This window comes from Nerophis lumbriciformis, linkage group LG17, assembly GCF_033978685.3.
Source record: "Nerophis lumbriciformis linkage group LG17, RoL_Nlum_v2.1, whole genome shotgun sequence".
Lineage (NCBI taxonomy): Eukaryota > Metazoa > Chordata > Actinopteri > Syngnathiformes > Syngnathidae > Nerophis > Nerophis lumbriciformis.
In genome coordinates, this window is record NC_084564.2 from 10,475,279 (window position 1) to 10,495,030 (window position 19,752).

Genomic DNA, 19,752 nt, shown 5'->3' on the forward strand with positions numbered 1-19,752 from the left:
TTCTCTTTCTGTTTCTCTGCAAGTAAACTGTGTGTGCTTAACCTTGAAGTGAGGAATGTTCGAGAGAGCGATAATAAGCATTTGTTTTGACTAAGAGAGAGGGGAGAGGAGAGAGGGTTTTGGGATCGGGAAGACAGACCATTTTGGCGGCGCGATAGAATGTTCTATGCTGGACTGGTCTCAAAAAATATATCAGCAAAGCTTTGCCAATATATTACAAAATACCTATTCTGTCTCTGGTGGTTTTTTCAACTCAGCTTTAAGTGTCGTAAAGAGCTTGGGAGCGACTTGTGACTTGAATTCCCTGGTAGGAACAACTGGTCCAAAACGCAACAGTATATATAAATATATATCCATTCATACTGTAACGACTTGTCTGTTGGTGTGTTTCCGATGTTCATTGTTCCCATGATCGTGAACACACCATGCCTAAAAGGGGATTGGTGTAGAATGAGAAAGTGTTGTAATTGAGCTGGTTGTTAGCATAAGTTAAAAGTTAAGTTATTTGCACTTTGCAACTTCTGGACGCAAAAATAAATGTTTAATTTGTCTTCACGTGAAAAACTTTACCGCATTTTCCAGATTATAGAGCGCACCGTATATAAGCCGCACCCACTAAATTTTAGAAGAAAATATTTTTCAATATATTATCCGCACCAGAATAAGTCCCATATTTTGTGAAATGAGCTATTTACACAAATACTTTGTAGATCTTTATTTACATTAATTGTTTCCAAACGGTGTCTGTAACATGTCAGTAAAACGGCTGATCAAACAAAAGAGAAGGCATCGTGGACCCACTAGCTGTGGAAGCTAGCTCGCCAATCAGCTAAACAGATTCCATAATTCCACGGTAACGTTTTAGAGAGTTTACAGGGAAAATTGTTGAAACTGAAACGATACACAAAGAATGCCATTGTAAGTTAATACTAACACACTCGTAAATGTGTTCACTAATGCTAACAAACGATAGAAAGTAAAAAAATGCATAAACACTCCTACAGATAGGACAGTTTAAGTATGAACAGTTTTAGTTATATTGTAAAACTTGAAAATGTTGCTTGGAGTGGTGAATGACAATCCATATGAGTAGAAACGCTATGCATGGCTGGAAGACCAACACAGCACTCCAGTTTAAAAAAAAAAAAAAAAAAAAAGCACTACCCGTGAATGGACGGATACATGCAGTGAGCAAACTCGTCCATAAGATGGCGCCATAGCACGACCATGAAAACATGTTTTAGGTGTATTTGCTTGGTTTTTTTTTTTTTTACTATTATGGCCGTTATCGGAGAAAAATCCATGAATTACCCGCACCGTCTTATAAGCCGCAGGGTTCAAAGTGTAAGAAAAAAAATAGCGTTTAATAGTCCGGAATTCACGGTAATTTTTAAGGTGAGGCGGCTTTTATTTTGCTGTGACAGGTCGCCGCAATTATAAGTGGAGGAAACCCTGATGTGTGCGAATATTCCTGTCCTTCGAGCATATAGTCTGTAAAGAAGGTGACTTCTGCAAAGTGAGCAGGATGATTGACACTTTGGGGAAGGATCGTACACAGAAGTTGGAACATGTAGGCTGAAATGCATTTCTTTGGGTCACCCTGTACCATTGGAGTGTCCTGAGAGGAGTTGCTGTACCTGGATGTCATCTACTCTATCACCTTTACCTCTCACTTCATGAAATTGGCTCGACATCAGTGTAAGAAAATAGGATTTAAATTTATGACATTTGATTTCTTTTGTGTTTCTACGTTTTTTTTTCTTCTACTTTTCACTCCAGTGTGCTGCAAAGTGCATCATTGTTCACTAAAGTGGAACCCGCTTATGTCGACACTCCCTCAAACGGGCTGACAGCGCTTGTCTGCACAATTGAAAGTGAAACTAAGCATGGCTTGCACAGTTCTATAGTCTTGTCCTTTTGTCAGCTGTGATTCAGTAATAGGGCTGTAGGGGGCGCCGGTGTTTGTCTGCTCGGTAGAGACACACTAAGAAGAGTTGGTGTGCTGCGTCGAAGCGTTTAGTGTTTTGCTGCAAGGTTTACACTTTTGTAGACGCCATGTGTGCCTCTTCATTCTGCTGACATGACAATATTGTATACTCTTACATTTAACTGCTGCTCATTTTACTGTAGGGATGAGCGGTGTCTTTAAGTCTAAATTATATAGCATATATATTGTAACCTCCTGCAATAACCACACTTTTTGTCATTATCAAATCATTTCAAAATTGGTTGCAAATAGGGATGTCCGATAATGGCTTTTTGCCGATATTCTGATATTGTCCAACTCTTAATTACCTATCAACCGATACCGATATATACAGTCGTGGAATTAACACATTATTATGCCTAATTTGGACAACCAGGTATGGTGAAGATAAGGTCCTTTTTTTTTAAAAATTATAAAATAAGATAAATAAATTAAACATTTTCTTGAATAAAAAAGTAAAACAATATAAAAACAGTTACATAGAAACTAGTAATTAATGAAAATGAGTAAAATTAAGTGTTAAAGGTTAGTACTATTAGTGGACCAGCAGCACGCACAATCATGTGTGCTTACGGACTGTATCCCTTGCAGACTGTATTGATATATAATGTAGGAACCACAATATTAATAACAGAAAGAAACAACCCTTTTGTGTGAATGAGTGTAAATGGGGGAGGGAGGTTTTTTGGGTTGGTGTACTAATTGTAAGTGTATCTTATGTTTTTTTAAGTTGATTTAATAAAAATAAAAAATAAATAATAATAAAAACAGCCGATACTGATAAAAAAAACCCGATACCGATAATTTCCGATATTACATTTTAAAGCATTTATCGGCTTGTCTGATAATATCGGCATGCCGATATTATCGGATATCTCTAGTTGCAAAGGCACCTAATTCAGCTGCTGGCATATGCAGTAATATCATTTGCTGTTTTATTTTCTCAAAATGAATGTACTTGTTCCTGTTAATATCGGCTTACTTCCTGTTGTAACATGTTCTCATGTAATCAGCACTTATTCTTGTCTTTGGATACTTGACATATGTTTAGGGCAACACTACAAAGGTGTGTGTTTGTATCCAATACCAAGTAGTTACCGGACCAGTATCGACTATACCGATGCTGATACTTTTTCCAATATCATTGAATGACTTCATTTGTGGTCCCAATTAGAATCAGACTCGCACACAGAATGGTGGTGTAACAATATTATAATTTCCTACTATTGGCTCTGATTTAAATCCTTTGGTTTTTGCCCCTGAAGTCCTCCAGTGTGCAGGGAATAATTTCCTGAGTTTATAAACGATAACAAAATATTTTTATTTTTTTAATCTAATCACTATCAACTAAACCCTGATACTAACTATTGTTACTGTATTTATATCGAGCTGCCCACCCAGGTTTAAATTTAAGACCACTCGCATAGCGTTTAGCATATCCTCCTACAATGTACATTGTAGCATATTTAGCTATTACTCATCCTCCAGTGATAATGATACTTGTTAAACAGTTTTTCCGCCATAGAGGCAAAGATTATTTTACATTTGTGTGTGTACGTGTTTGAGGGTGTTAGTATATACATGCGGGTGTGTGTGGGGGGTAGTGCTGGTACATATTGTGGGCACGATAGAAAAATGTCTATCGTGCCATTTAAATTTTTATTGTTTCAAGTGATGGGCTGTATTTTACCCATAGGGCCATTTAGATGATTCATAGTAGCAGCAACAATAATTGCACATTCAGTAAGTGTATTAAAGTTAAAGTACCAATGATTGTCTCACACACACTAGGTGTGGCGAAATTATTCTCTGCATTTGACTCATCACCCTTGATCACCCCCTGGGAGGTGAGGGGAGCAGTGAGCAGCAGCAGTGGTCGCACCTGGGAATCTTTTTTGGTGATTTAACCCCCAATTCCAAACCTTGATGCTGAGTGCCAAGTAGGGAGGTAATGGGTCCCATTTTTATAGTCTTTGGTATGACTCGGCCGGGGTTTGAACTCACAACCTACCGATCTCAAGGCGGACACTCTAATTTAGTGTCAAACGGGAGAGAAAACAATATTTTCTTACAAAGAAAAGGATGCGTTGACATGCAAGCTCGCATTTCTCTTTCGTTTTTGCGACATGACGCCGCTTTACTTTACGTGCCCTCTGTGTCCAGCCTGTTACCTGGGTTACACACATGAGGGGATCATTGTAAGTAAACATGGAGACAGGAAGGATAGGCGATGTGCTGGCGGAAAAAGAAATTGAACCCCCACAATCAGCAAAGACTGAGTCCCAGGACGAACCCCGACCCAAACGAGGGGGTAGCTCGTCAGTCTAGCTTTTTGGTTTCAAAGCGATGGATTCAGAGCAGAAAACGGACTTGCGCTAAAGGTTAATGATTCCAGAGACCAGCTGTTTACACTTGATAAACTAAAAGTATTTTGTTTAAATTTCATTGTGATCTACTACTGTTCTGACTGCACTAAAGGCTAACGTTAATGATTCCAGATTTTTTTTATTGCAATTGTTTACATCTGATACCAAAAATATTTGTTTATTTTTAGTTATGCTCTAGCGTTCTGACTGCACTTCAGAGAAACTTGAATACCGTATTTTTCGGACTATAAGTCGCAGTTTTTTTTCATAGTTAGGCCGGAGGTGCGACTTATACTCAGGAGCGACTTATGTGTGAAATTAACACATTAGCGTAGAATATCAAATATTATTTAGCTCATTCACGTAAGAGACTAGACGTATAAGATTTCATGGGATTTAGCGATTAGGAGTGACAGATTGTTTGGTAAACGTATAGCATGTTCTATATGTTATAGTTATTTGAATGACTCTTACCATAATATGTTACGTTAACATACCAGTTGGTTATTTATGCCTCATATAACATACACTTATTCAGCCTGTTGTTCACTATTCTTTATTTATTTTAAATTGCCTTTCAAATGTCTATTCTTGGTGTTGGCTTTTATCAAATACATTTTCACAAAAAATGCGACTTATACTCCAGTGCGACTTATACTCCGAAAAATACGGTACTTGTAAAACTTTAAAAAAAACGTAATGTCTTTTAAAAACTTAAAATGTGTTTTGTTGCTATTGTTTGCTATACCAAATGTATTTGTTTATTTCACTTGCAAATAAAGTGAGAAATAAGGCGAGTGGTCATGTAAGTAAAATTTTTCATAGAACTGAAAGCGTACCATAGCTATATTGTTATCGTGATATAAAATGATCCATATCGTGATATACATTTTTTTCCATATTGCCCAGCACTAGTGGGCGGTATACATGTGTGGGTGTGTATATATGTGTGGGGTGGGGCGGTATACGTGTGGGTGTGGTGTGTGGGGGTATATGTGTGTATATATAAGGGGGGGAAACGTGTGTGTGTGAAATTTGTTTAACCTAATGTGGCCCCTGACTTAAAAAGTTCGGGAACCCCCGGTCTGAATACCGGTAGATCAATCTGTGCAAATTTCAAGTTAATGCTGCCGTGCTTTTATTTTGTGCTGAACAGGAAGTCACTGTCCATATGTGATGGTGCTGGGGACAGTACTTTGGGTGGACCATGTAGGTAGACTTAAGCAGTCGTTTGAGTTGTTGCCATAAGCAGGTTCCACTATCAATTTCTTGTAAAGTGCAACAAAGCGAAAACCTTGCACGTGCTCAGATGGAGGTGTCCCACGCCACTGCAGACGATTGGCTGGCAGCAGTGGGCGGGGCTAAATATGGCGGTGGCTGTTTCCTCTTCCAGCTGGGCAGGATGGGCATGCTGTCCTGTTTGCTGAGGTTCTTCTCGGGTCGCTGGCGCCGCTTGATCTCGCAACACAGAACTCGTTTCTTCTCGATCATCTCCATCATGGTGGTGTCGCCACACAGCCACGGCATCTAAGGGGCGGGGCCAAAGACTGCTGTCACTCAAACATGAATATTTTCTTCTTTAACGGATAATTAAACTGGTGTTCAACCTTTTACGTGTTTGAATCGTTCAAGAAAACCATAAAAGACAAATTGGACCCTTGCCTTGGTCCACTCTGCTACTGAGTACTGCACACCTGCTTGGTGACATAGTGCTCACACTCCTCTCATAGATTAGCCGATTAACGACGCTTTGCATTTAGTGACTGGATGCCTGCGTCCCACACCAACGGGGACAGTCTTTCCATCTTAGCAGGTATTCAACCATCTGAGCTTCGTTGCAATAGAGCCACACTGTCTCTCGGACGCAGAGCACTGAAGCCTAGGCACCTTCTCTATGATTACATCCCTGAGGCCAGTACATCACTACCGGGAATAGGCTTGGGTCAGGCTTAATCGCCTTTGCCTCTTCCACTCAACTATGTGCAAATAAGGTATGGCTTCATCTGCGGCATGCGAGTGTGGTGCAGACTGCTAACCACATCATAACATCCTATCCCATATACCGCCATCCTAATGGGAATGGTGGTCTGGCAGCTGTGGACGAGAGCTTGGTCAGTTGGCTGTTAAAAACTTGCCCAGCTGTATAGTGGTTATACCTCTAATCATCTTCATTATCCAAATGAAGAAGACTTGATGAGAGACAACAAACACTACGTTGGAACAAATGATGATCCAGAAACTTCTATTTTTGAGCCTGAATATGAGAACGAACCTACAAGTTTTAGAATCTGAGGGATCAGCAGATCCAGCAAGTAGCAGTATTGCTAAGTGCTAAACAAGATATACAAAACTACAAACATAATAAAACAATCACTTCCTGTACAATGTCTGCTCTCACTGGGATAAAGACTGATGGGATGTTTATACCTTCCCGTTTAGATGAAGAATTTATCATAATTTTCATTCGGGTTAAGAAGATGGCCACAAACTTAAGTGTTTTTATCGCATTTTCTGGGTCTAAGTTGGATGTCGATGTTGACCAACATGACTGTTTATGTCCACAACCTTCTACCATCCAGGTGAGAGGCATGATTTATCATCTAGAATTAACTTTCACCAACTCCGAGGCAATGTAGCAGCATACGCTAGTTAGCGCTCTGTGATAATGGCGCCGCTAAAAGTAGTTCCTTGGCGTTTGAGCTTATAATAACAAAATCGCTCATACTTGGTTAAAGGGGAACATTATCACCAGACCTATGTAAGCGTCAATATATACCTTGATGTTGCAGAAAAAAGACCATATATTTTTTTTACTGATTTCCAAACTCTAAATGGGTGAATTTTGGCGAAATAAACGCCTTTCTAATATACGCTCTGGGAGCGATGACGTCACAATGTGACGTCTCATCGGGAAGCAATCCGCCATTTTCTCAAACACTGAGTAAAATCAGCTCTGTTATTTTCCGTTTTTTCGACTGTTTTCCGTACCTTGGAGACATCATGCCTCGTCGGTGTGTTGTCAGAGGGTGTAACAACACGAACAGGGACGGATTCAAGTTGCACCAGTGGCCCAAAGATGCGAAAGTGGCAAGAAATTGGACGTTTGTTCCGCACACTTTACCGACAAAAGCCATGCTACGACAGAGATGGCAAGAATGTGTGGATATCCTGCGACACTCAAAGCAGATGCATTTACGATAAATTCAAAGAAATCTGCCGCCAGACCCCCATTGAATCTGCCGGAGTGTGTGAGCAATTCAGGGACAAAGGACCTCGCTAGCACGGCAAGCAATGGCGGCAGTTTGTTCCCGCAGACGAGCGAGCTAAACCCCCTGGATGTCTTGGCTCACACCGTCCCGAAGATGATCAAGAGAAGAATATCGACCCTAGCTTCCCTGGCCTGCTGACATGAGGGTATGTCTACAGAATATATTAATTGATGAAAACTGGGCTGTCTGCACTCTCAAAGTGCATGTTGTTGCCAAATGTATGTCATATGCTGTAAACCTAGTTCATAGTTGTTAGTTTCCTTTAATGCCAAACAAACACATACCAATCGTTGGTTAGAAGGCGATCGCCGAATTCGTCCTCGCTTTCTCCCGTGTCGCTGGCTGTCGTGTCGTTTTCGTCGGTTTCGCTTGCATACGGTTCAAACCGATATGGCTCAATAGCTTCAGTTTCTTCTTCAATTTCGTTTTCGCTACCTGCCTCCACACTACAACCATCCGTTTCAATGCATTTGTAATCTGTTGAATCGCTTAAGACGCTGAAATCCGATTCTGAATCCGAGCTAATGTTGCTATAGCTTGCTGTTCTTTCCACCATGTTTGTTTGTGTTGGCTTCACTATGTGACGTCACAGGAAAATGGACGGGTGGTTAAAATCAGGCACTTTGAAGCTTTTTTTAGGGATATTGCGTGATGGGTAAAATTTTGAAAAAAACTTCGAAAAATATAATAAGCCACTGGGAACTGATTTTTAATGGTTTTAACAATCCTGCAATTGTGATAATGTTCCCCTTTTAATCAGGTCACAACATGTAAATGGACTATTGTGGGCGCAATAGACAAATGACATCATGAATCCCATGACCTCCATCGTTAGCTGACTTTTGATAGCCTTTATTTGACTTAGAATGCATAAAAGGAAAATGTGTTCTTGTCTTAAATAAGGATTGCAAATGATGGGCAAAGTTTTAAACAAGGGCAGTTCCCCTTTTTAAATAAGTAAAATTGTGCAAAATGTATTTGATTTCAGGAGCTTATTAATTCAGTCTAAAAAAAAAAAAAAAGACTTGTACTATAAAGTAGCACTTTAGTGAAATAAATGGTCTTGTTAAAGGTGTAATTTATTGGTGCAATTGCATCGTGCTTTTTACCTGGCTGAGGGCGGGATGATGTGGCATGGAACCAGGTGAAGACACACCTGATGTTGATGCTGAGCGACCCAGTTTACTCACACACTTGGATTCTGCCAAAAAGCAAATATTTTAGTCCTTTGCAGGCAACAATCAGTTTGACTTCCTCAGACACCAAACACTAATGTGGATATGCTGACTCGGCTAAACTACAGGATTAAATATGGCTGATGATAATAAACCGTCAAATCTGTCCATTCTTGCACAATAATCTTGTGTCCTGTGCAAAACAACCAGAGTTTTGTTGTGAATCAGAAGAGCCATCAAGTAGAACATTTTGAGGCCTCTAAAGAACACAGAATGCAAAAAAATTAACACCCAAACATTTGCTTGATTATGAGAAAATGTCAGCCTTCCAATAACTTCAAACTGCTGGCTTCCTACGTGACCGGAAAGGGAATTGTCAAAATCGTGAATAAATGCAAATCCAAAACCTCAACTGATTGTAATAGAATTTTGTGGACTTGATTAAAAGGGATTTTAAGATATTTCAGAACATTTGAATACATATCAGCAATCATTTCAAATTCCCAAACAAAATGAAATGAGCAAAAGTTGTACAAATGTATAAAAGAGGAGACACATACTAACAAACTATGGACTGCTTTCTTCACTTTAATTTTTAGATACTGGCTGCATCAAATAGGAGTCCATGTTTAAAAATAGGGACCCTTGCTAGAAAATTGAAATGTAAGACCCAGTTCCCATTGATGCTGGACCCTAATCAAGACCACGTACACAGACGGAAGTATAGTCCAGGTTTACGGACCACTCACATTTTTAACTCTCAAAATGTCTCAGAAAACGAGGAGACAGGTTCTGAATACTCAATACAAACATGGTGGAGCGACAGCCTCACCTCCCGATCCTGCAAACATCAAAGTCGGGCTAACGGAAGATCTCCCCATCCGACTGGAAACTGGACTGAACCGTCCGTTACTGTCTCTGTCCTTACACTCCGGTCTGACTGACCTGGACTCACCTGCAGAGACAAAAACCACAGACCCTGAGATGTTGATTTCTAAAAGCCTCTGATAGTACTACTGTACTGCATACTTGCCAACCTTGAGACCTCCGATTTCGGGAGGTGGGGGCGGGGGGCGTGGTTGGGGGCGGGGCGTGGTTAAGAGGGGAGGAGTATATTTACAGCTAGGATTCACCAAGTCAAGTATTTTTAATATATATATATATATATATATATAAGAAATACTTTAATTTCAGTGTTCATTTATTTACACATATACACACACAACACTCATCTACTCATTGTTGAGTTAAGGGTTGAATTGTCCATTCTTGTTCTATTTGTCACTAATTTTCTAACCATGCTGAACGCCCTCACTGATGATGCATTGCTTTGTGGCACGCAAAAAGTGCTTTCATCAAATGCACGAAATGCTGTTGTTGTGTGTTGTTGCTGGGTCTGGGAGGACGTTAATGAAACTGCCTAACAATAAACCCACATAAGAAACCAAGAACTCGCCCTCGATCATTCTACAGTTCTAACGTGATTGGGCAGGTATGCTTGTTTATATTGTGTGCCTGAATTTCGGGAGATTTTCGGGAGAAAATTTGTCCCGGGAGGTTTTCGGGAGAGGCGCTAAATTTCGGGAGTCTCCCGGAGAATCCGGGAGGGTTGGCAAGTATGCTGTACTGCAATAGTATTACTATGTGTCGTACCTTCATGTTGATTTCTAAAAACCTTTGATAGTACTGCATTAGTACTGTCGTACGTTCACGTTGATTTATAAACCTCTGATTGTACTGCATTAGCACTGTGTCATACCTTTCACGTTGTTTTCTAAAAAAACCTCTAATAGTACTGCATTAGTACTATGTGTCGTACCTTCACGTTGATTTCTAAAAACATCTAATAGTACTACCGTACTGCATTAGAACTACTGTCATACCTTCACGTTGCCTGCTTCTCCTGCTGCCTGAGCCCTTTCTGGCCACCTGTTTACCAGAGGAATATGAGGTGTTGGTGGACTCGTCCGTCGGACTGGTTGGTGTCTGCAACCTCGCCGACAGGTTTTGCATGGAGCTGTAGGGAGACGAGTTCTTGTGCGTTACCCCACCCTCTTGGGACCGTGTTGATACCGGGGACGAAACGGGCAAATTGACTCCCGCCATCAAGGCATCGTAGGGCGGTGGCCTCTTCACGTTGAGCGGAGTTAAGGAGCGAGCTATGCTCACAGGGGAGGGGCATGCCGATTGGCTTCGGGGGTACCCGTAACCATTATAGGAGGAGCTAGAGGACTTGTAGACGTTGGACGCAAGCGGTGGGGCGGAAGATCGGCCTGAAGAAGTTATGGTGGAAGTGGAGGGACGATCGTCTTCGCTGGTTTTTGAACTTCTGGAGTGTTCGCCTGACTTGCTGGAAGTGGTCTTTTCCAACATAGACAGTTGGGTGACGTCAACCGGGGTCAGGGGGGATTCGTCCGAATTGGGGGAACATTGAGCGGGGGCTGCGGGGAACACCAGCAACGGCGGCCGGTGCGTCAAGAGGTTGGGGAAAGGTTGCGGGATGTGGCACAGAGAGCCAGAGTGACTCGACACACAGGAATCTGAGTCTACGGCCGAGTCCTCCGAAGCCGGGTACTTCATTTCCTCATACACAGATTCGTTTTGCTCGTCGTCCGCCGCCTCTTGGCTCTTCAACTCTCGCAGAACATTCCCCATCATTTCGATGTAAACCGACTCGGCGTCGTTTCCAGAAGCCGAATGCTGGCTCGGCGAGGACGACTTGTCCCACTGCAAGGGAGCCCTTTTGTGGCCAACATGAGTACCCACATAGGTGTCATCAAAGGACGAGCTCAGCTGTGTGTTTGGGTTCCGTCTGGGTTTGGGAGGAGGCGTCCTCTTGTAGTCCTCAGAGCCCGAATGGAAGTGAGCTTTAAGTGGAAAAACGACAAGTTAGCAAGTTTACTCTGGGAAGCTAAACATGCTAACTGTTATCGTTTGTAGGAACGGCACCATCATGTGGACAGATTGGCTCATTGCAGATACTTCTCTGTAACAAGTTTGGAACCGTAACCGGAAGCTGAAGTCTAGCAGTTACATGGAGGTCTCAATCCAGCTTTTGCTCAAGCAATGTCTGCAAGTTTAGAATAACTGAACGAATCCCAGAATCCACAGTTCGGAATGAATCAAAGTTTCGTGGTCAGTTTGTTTTTTAAACACCACGGAATACAAACAATGCAACGTTACCCTTTGTCAGTTGTGGTTCTTAGAAAAATATCCATAAAATGTAAACGGCTCCTAAAAAACCCTAAATTGGTGTAAAAAAAAAAGAAAGTGTAAAATCGTTATAGTGTATACCATCGCCATGTTCTTGTGTAAGGTACTTTTGTGGATGTTGCGCACAGCACTCTTATTGTGAAGGCCGCTTGACGAGTGCTAAGCGTTTGAGTGGAGACGAGTCGAAGTAGTCTCAAGTTCCGTCCTTCGTCCTGTCTGTACGTTGATCTTACATGGGTGGTGGTGTCTGCAACAACACAAGCAGTTCATGAGTCGTGTTGCGGGAGTATGGGTTGTCTTGGCTAGCGTTAGCCTCATAGTTTGTTCTCAGACTTTCCAGGGATTGTTTCGACCCTTTAGTTCAAGGGGGGGGCGGTTAAAGGGGAACTGCACTTTTTTGGGGGAATTTTGCTTTTAGTTCACAATCATGAGACAAGAACACGCTTTTTTTTTTTTTTAATTTATTTTTATTTTTATTTTTTTTAGGATTTTAAAGATGATAATACTTGAAAGATGTGGCAATCGGAGTCACTGTTGTAGCCTTCAAAGTCTCTAAAACAACTTCAAAACCTATCAATGTTTTATATACACACTGCATGTATATGTTTATGTATATGTAAGTATGTATGTATGTATGTGTGTATATATGTATGTATGTGTGTATATGTATGTGTATATATATGTGTGTGTATATATATAGTGTAGTAACAGACACCTTCATAACAATATGTAATATTATATCATAGGGACGGCATGGCGCAGTGGAAGAATGGCCGTGCGCGATCCGAGGGTCCCTGGTTCAATCCCCACCTAGTACCAACCTCATCATGTCCATTGTGTCCTGAGCAAGACACTTCACCCTTGCTCCTGATGGGTGCTGGTTAGCGCCTTGCATGGCAGCTCCCTCCATCAGTGTGTGAATGGGTAAATGTGGAAGTAGTGTCAAAGCGCTTTGAGTACCTTGAAGGTAGAAAAGCGCTATACAAGTACAACCCATTTATCATTTAATATGTACAATATACACACTGCAAGTGTATATGTGTGTATATATATATATATATATATATATATGTATGTGTATATATGTGTGTGTGTGTGTATATATATATATATATATATATATATATATATATACATACATAAATACAGTATATAAAATGTAGTAACCGACACCTTCATAACAATATGTAATATGTACAATATTTACCCTAATTTGATCATTTTTCATCATTTATGGGACTGATTAATTCCGCGCATTGATTTCTGTTTCCATAGCAACGCACGTCTGACTTCTAGCAACATGTGTGTTCCTACTTTCGGAATCAAACACGAGTATGTTTTTCGAATCTTGGCAGAATTGGTAACAGACAACAAAGTCCGCTATTTTTGGACAAATGAGGATTTGCAACCTTTTTGAAGCTGAATATACGGAAGATGAACGGCTGCTTGTAGACGCGAGCACGAAGGAAGAGTGAGACGTTGGAGCAGACGGAAGCTGAGAGAGTGAGGGGAAAGTGACTGACGCTGTAAATGTGGAATTTGAAGCCAAGCTATTTTTACATAAATGGAGCGCTTACACAAATAAACCCGAAAAAAACATCCCCGGCCAGCTGAACCCAACAGACAACTGTCCATCGAGTGAGTCACACTTGTTGTATTGATCATGATACACGCTGCACGTCATGCGCGTTATTACAACTACAGTACATACACTGTCTGGCTAGCTGTGTACAAACAAAACATGAACTAATACTTTACAGATACTGTAATGTGATTGTTCATGTTTTTCACTCACTACAGATTGCTGTCCTATCAGTGTTGTGCATTACAAACTCAAACACGTTTCATTTTGTTATAGAAGCTTTCTTATCTCTTTCCACAGTTAGCTTTTACGGCTAATACCGTAGCACGCCGATGTGTTAGTACGATAGAAAAATAGTTCCTCAGTGTTCGTCTTACAATAATGTTGCTACAGCTTGGTTATTATACAGGCTACACAACGTAAATGAAGTATTGAAGGTTTTTGAATGCATTTTTGAAGTGATTTAGAAGTTAAATTTAGAGATGTCCGATAATGGCTTTTTTGCCAATATACGATATTCCGATATTGTCCAACTCTTAATTACCAATTCCGATATCAACCGATACCGATATATACAGTCGTGGAATTAACACATTATGCCTAATTTTGTTGTGATGCCCCGCTGGATGCATTAAACAATGTAACAAGGCTTTCCAAAATAAATCAACTCAAGTTATGGGGAAAAAAAATATACACGGGGGGTGTATATTGTAGCGTCCCGGAAGAGTTAGTGCTGCAAGGGGTTCTGGGTATTTGTTCTGTTGTGTTACGGTGCGGATGTTCTCCCGAAATGTGTTTGTCATTCTTGTTTGGTGTGGGTTCACAGTGTGGCGCATATTTGTAACAGTGTTAAAGTTGTTTATACGGCCACCCTCAGTGTGACCTGTATGGCTGTTGACCAAGTATGCCTTGCATTCACTTGTGTGTGTGAAAAGCTGTAGATATAAAGTGATTGGGCCGGCATGTCAAGGCAGTGCCTTTAAGGTTTATTGCTGCTCTGTACTTCTCCCTACGTCCTACAGCGGCGTTTTAAAAAGTCATACATTTTACTTATTGAAACCGATACCGATAATTTCCGATATTATATTTTAAAGCATTTATCGGCCGATATCGGCAGCCCGATATTATCAGACCTCTCTAGGTAAATTAATTCCTGACATTAGCTGCATTGCGAGCCACCAAGAACAATACCATTTTTACATGTTAAAAAAAAAAACCAACACGTTTGTCTTCTTGTCTCTCATAAAGATTGTGGATGATAGGCAGAATTCCAAAAAAAAGTGCAGTTCCCCTTTAAGTTTGCAGTCCTGACACAACGTTCCCTCACACGTTCCTTCTGTTACCATTTAGATTGCTTTTGGGGATTGCTTATTAAGAAATCACAATCAATAAAAATGATTTTAGAATGTATTTCAATGCTGATTACCTGTGGTTAATTTAATTTTCATGCAAAATAAAGACTAGTATGGGATTATAATTATTATGAATTATATATGAAATTAATTTGTTGATCTTGTTGAGCAATGTTGGATGTTGAGACCTTCGTGTTCTAAGTATGATATCCTGTCTGACAAGAGTAACGAGGTGGCACTGGAACAAAGCCACTGCGTAATGGACTGCTTGTCATGGTGTTAGAATAATTGTTTCTAAATTATCACAAAAGCTTTGTATTACATTGAGTTCTGTCAAGTAAGAAGACACAAGGCTGTCTTTGAAACCTACCAAGAGTAAGGCTCGTAAAACTCCACTGTGTAGGGGAAGCAAGATGGTGTTCCTGTGTTCTCTCATGTATGGTAATCAACAGAAGGATGTTGTTCTTGCCTAAGGACTTCAAAGCGGAGAGAACCAAGGATCTGCCCAATTTCCAGACTAACTCTTTTTGAAGTATTTTACGTACTCTCTTTGACGTATTTTATGGAACTCTTTTTGAACTATTCTACGACCTCTCCTTTTGAACTGTTCGGTAACCAAAAGCAACGCTGTTTACGACCCACTTCCCTCTGGAAGCAGCTGTGGTAATGTGGGGGGAGAAAGTCAAATAAAGAAGGCGTGCAATCTTTGGGCAGAGCGTGGTGCAAGACTGTACAGCAGGGGTGCTCATTACGTCGATCGCGAGCTACCGGTCGATCTCGGAGGGTGTGTCAGTCGATCACCAGCCAGGCATTAAAAATGAGCGATCATAAATCTTCACTATGACGTCACTTGATTGACATTCACGGCACCCGAGGGTCTTCTGAGATGACGCTGACTGCTGCCAGCTCATTAAAATTACCGACTGGAAGGCGAGAAACACTTTATTTCAACAGACTCTGGCGCCGTACCTGTCGTCAAAACTCCAAAGACCGACTGCACAGTTGTGCTAACAAAATAAGAGTCTCAGAAAGCTGGCGTGCACAAGCTAGCAAGCTACGGAGTTTGCCGACAATGTATTTCTTGTAAAGTGTATACAAAGGAGTACGGAAGCTGGACAAATAAGATGCCAAAAAGCAACCACTTTCATGTGGTATTGGACAGAAAGGAGGACTTTTTTTCTCCTCCATTCGAAAATGCGGACGTTATCATCACCACTGTCTGATTCCAATCAATGCAAGTCATCAGAATCAGGTAATACACCAACTTATATTCTTGTCTTCATGAAAGAAAGGAATCTATATGTGTTAAACATGCTTGTATTATCTTTAAACTCCTTTAATTTTTTAACAATATTAACTATATGTGTTAAACATGCTTGTATTATCATTAAACACCTTTAACTTGTTAACAATATTAACTACCGGTATATTTATTAAACATACTTGTATTATCATTAAACCCCTTTAATTTTTTAACAATATTAACTATATGTGTTAAACATGCTTGCATTATCATTAAATACCTTTAACTTGTTAACAAAAACATATATTTCATAAATAAGTAAATATAAATTATATATATGAATGAGGTAGATCCCCACGACTTGATCAATTGAAAAGTAGCTCGCCTGCAGAAAAAGTGTGAGCACCCCTGCTGTACAGAGAGTACAGTGGCCGCGTCCCTCCTCAAAATTGAGTCCAAATTTAATTCTGTCTCTGTTAGATTCTTTGCTTCTTGTCTTGTTTAATAGATGTCATCAGTGTTTGAACCTGACACATGGCAACTTTTCTTTTGCACCGTTTTTGTAAGTCAACGCCTTGCAGATACTTGTGAAAATTAGTACTCACCGCTTCTGAGGGTTGAGGTTCTTGCCTTGACACGATCCAGCAAGTGTTGACGTGTGTTGACAATCATCCAGAGAGCCTCTCTCTGTAAGTATGTCTCGTCCTTGATGCAAATAAATGTAACTGACTGAAGGTTGGGAAGGCAAACACGCGGCCAGTGGACTGATTAGACCTTTGTTGGAGTCCTTAGCTGAACACTTCTTAAGATGACAGCATTTCACTCAATTTCTGTGATGGTCAACGTTTAACAGCTGTTTGATTGGTCGATCTCGTGATTACGTTAATGCGAAATTCACAGCGCTAATTTCGCCTGACGAATGATTAGAACTACTTTACTTTTCAAACTGATGACTAACACAAAAAACGGTGCAGAGTTTTTAACAAACCGTTCCATCCCTAATACTGACAAACTGTTGCATGTTTACAGTCTCAATGCACATTTTGTACCATTTGTTACGTCACTAACTTACAATGGCATTCTTTGTGTGTTTTTTAGTTTCACCAAATCCTCAGTAAAGTCCTAAAAACCCTCCTCACCAGGGAGTTATAAAGGTGGTTTAGCTAACTGTGGAAGTCGCATCAGCAGATAGTGGGTCCATGACTATTCCTCCATTAATTGTTTGATATCCACGATTGCAGTGAAACCCGTTTGTGTTGACGCCATTTGGACTGAGGGACTGACGTCAATGGCGACTGTCCAGAGACTCGAGGACAATGGGTGATGACAAAGGATCTTGTTGACACATGTTTGTTTTTTCTTAGTATGTTTTATACAGAACTTTTGCAGTAATTTGTTTGAACAGTATGTCGGTTTTTCAACATAAGCGGGTTCCGTTGTCTGCCTGTGGTTTTGTTTTTAAAGGCGGATTTTGCTCAGTCCTGTATTTCATTTCAAAGGCTTCTTTGGCCTGAGCTTCACTAACTGTTACCTCCACATCAACTTTAAGATGACCAACTAGACCAGGGGTCGGCAACCCGCGGCTCCGGAGCCGCATGCGGCTCTTTGATCACTCTGATGCGACTCAGTAGCTCACTTGCTGAACCCCCCAATTTTCCCGTGAGACTTCCGGTTTTTAGTGCCTCTCGCAGAAAACTCCCGGGATTAATATTCACCGATTTCCGGGATTAACATTCACAGATTTTCACCCTTACGGCTATAAAGGGCGTGCCATGATGGTACAAAATTTGGCGCCCTATACAATCTGTATTAACAGCATGCCAGCCCAACACTTGTTATACAATATACATCTTCTGCTTGCACACGTACGTGACAGCAAGGCATACTTGGTCAACAGCCACACAGGTTACACTGACGGTGGTCATATAAAACAACTTTAACACCCTTACTAATAATGCGCCACACTTTGAACCAAAGCCAAACAAGAATGACAAACACATTTCGGGAGAACATCTGCACCTTAACACAACATAAACACAACAGAACAAACACCCAGAATCCCATGCAGCCCTGACTCTTCCGGGCTACATTATACACCCCTGCTACCACCAAACCCCGCCCCCACCCCAACCCTGCTCCCTTACACATCAACCCCCCCACCCCCCCCTCTCTCTCTGTGCGTCGGTTGAGGTGGGCGGGGTTTGGTAGCGGGGGGGGTGTATAATGTATCCCGGAAGAGTTAGGGCTGCATGGGATTCTGGGTATTTGTCCTGTTGTGTTTATGTTGTGTTACGGTGCAGATGTTGTCCCGAAATTTGTTTGTCATTCTTGTTTGGTGTGGGTTCACAGTGTGGCGCATTATTAGTAAGAGTGTTCAAGTTTTTTTTTATACCGCCACCGTCAGTGTGACCTGTGTGGTTGTTGACTAAGTATGCCTTGCTGTCACCTACGTGAGCAAGCGGAAGCCCCACATAAAGGGTGGTTGATCAGGCACGCTGGCTGCAGTGGGTGCTATATGCTGTACCATCACGGCGCGCATGACATTGAGCCATTCATTTAAAACCCGCGTGCCGCACCAGCTTTCAAATTCCACATAAAGGTGTGGGCAGACCCCTGGTTTATACAAAGCAAATAAAAAACTTTGTATTCAGTGTTATTTCATTTAAAATTTCGAAAAAAATTTGCGGCTCCCATTGTTTTCTGTAATTTGTGAAACTGGTCAAAATGGCTCTTTGACTGGTAAAGGTTGCCGACCCCTGAACTAGACTGTGAGTCGCGTTCACCTTCGTCTTGCTCCTGAGTTTCTGTCATGGCGACTCCGTTAAGGGCCTCGGAGCTGCTGCTGAGTTTGGTGTTGGGATCCCGCTTAGGTTTGGGCGGCGGTTGTTTTCGGTTGTTGGCGTCGTCGTCACCGCCCACCGAGTTGAGGGACTGCGAGCGAACACTGAAACCCTGGCCTGGAGTCGGCAGGCGGTCCTGTGGCGCCGGCATGGTCATGAAACCCATTCGGAAATGTTTCCCCGAGTGCGTGGTCTCTGTTGTACCAGCAACCTCTTCATCGGTCCTAAATAAATGTAGAGCAACATTTATGAAATGCGTCCGAAGGGGGTTATGGAGCCTGATGTTACCGTGGTTCCTTGGTTTTTGTAGAGCATCTTTCATCGTACGGCTAAACAATCTAGTCTCTTAACTACAACCCACTGGTAAAATGATGAATCGGCGAACTTGGAGAATTTTCATTCAGTTGTTTAAATTTGGAGGGAAAACATTGGATGACAGACATGACAACTTTCTGGCTTGAAGTACCACTGAAAGAAATCAAGAAAATAAATTGTCGCAATCAGTATCAGTTTAATTTTTGGGGCAAGCAAAGGAATGGAATCATGAAGAACAAAGAAAAAGCACTAATACTTTGTTGCACCACCTCTGGCTTGCAGTCTGTGAGGCATGGATTTAACAGAACTCTTCATCAGTCTTGCTCCAACTTTCTCTGATTGCTGTTGTCAGGTCGGTTTTGCAGGTTGGAGTCTTGGCATCCACCATTTTTCTTTCATTCCCACCTCAC

At 41.3% G+C, this 19,752-nt stretch overlaps 1 protein-coding gene across 1 annotated transcript in view; it reads right to left on the minus strand.

Annotated features, from left to right (window-relative positions):
• Positions 1-1,013: 1,013 nt before the first annotated feature.
• The window catches only part of nyap2a (neuronal tyrosine-phosphorylated phosphoinositide-3-kinase adaptor 2a), a 28,145-nt gene continuing 9,406 nt past the window's right edge, over positions 1,014-19,752 (minus strand). Inside the window, exons 3-7 of the mRNA XM_061972424.1 lie at positions 18,971-19,251; positions 10,681-11,664; positions 9,630-9,752; positions 8,732-8,823; positions 1,014-5,880 (exon numbers count right to left, since the gene is read on the minus strand). Coding sequence (XP_061828408.1) covers positions 5,659-5,880; positions 8,732-8,823; positions 9,630-9,752; positions 10,681-11,664; positions 18,971-19,251 — 1,702 coding nt within the window. The 3' untranslated portion in view covers positions 1,014-5,658. The remainder of the gene's footprint in view (positions 5,881-8,731; positions 8,824-9,629; positions 9,753-10,680; positions 11,665-18,970; positions 19,252-19,752) is intronic.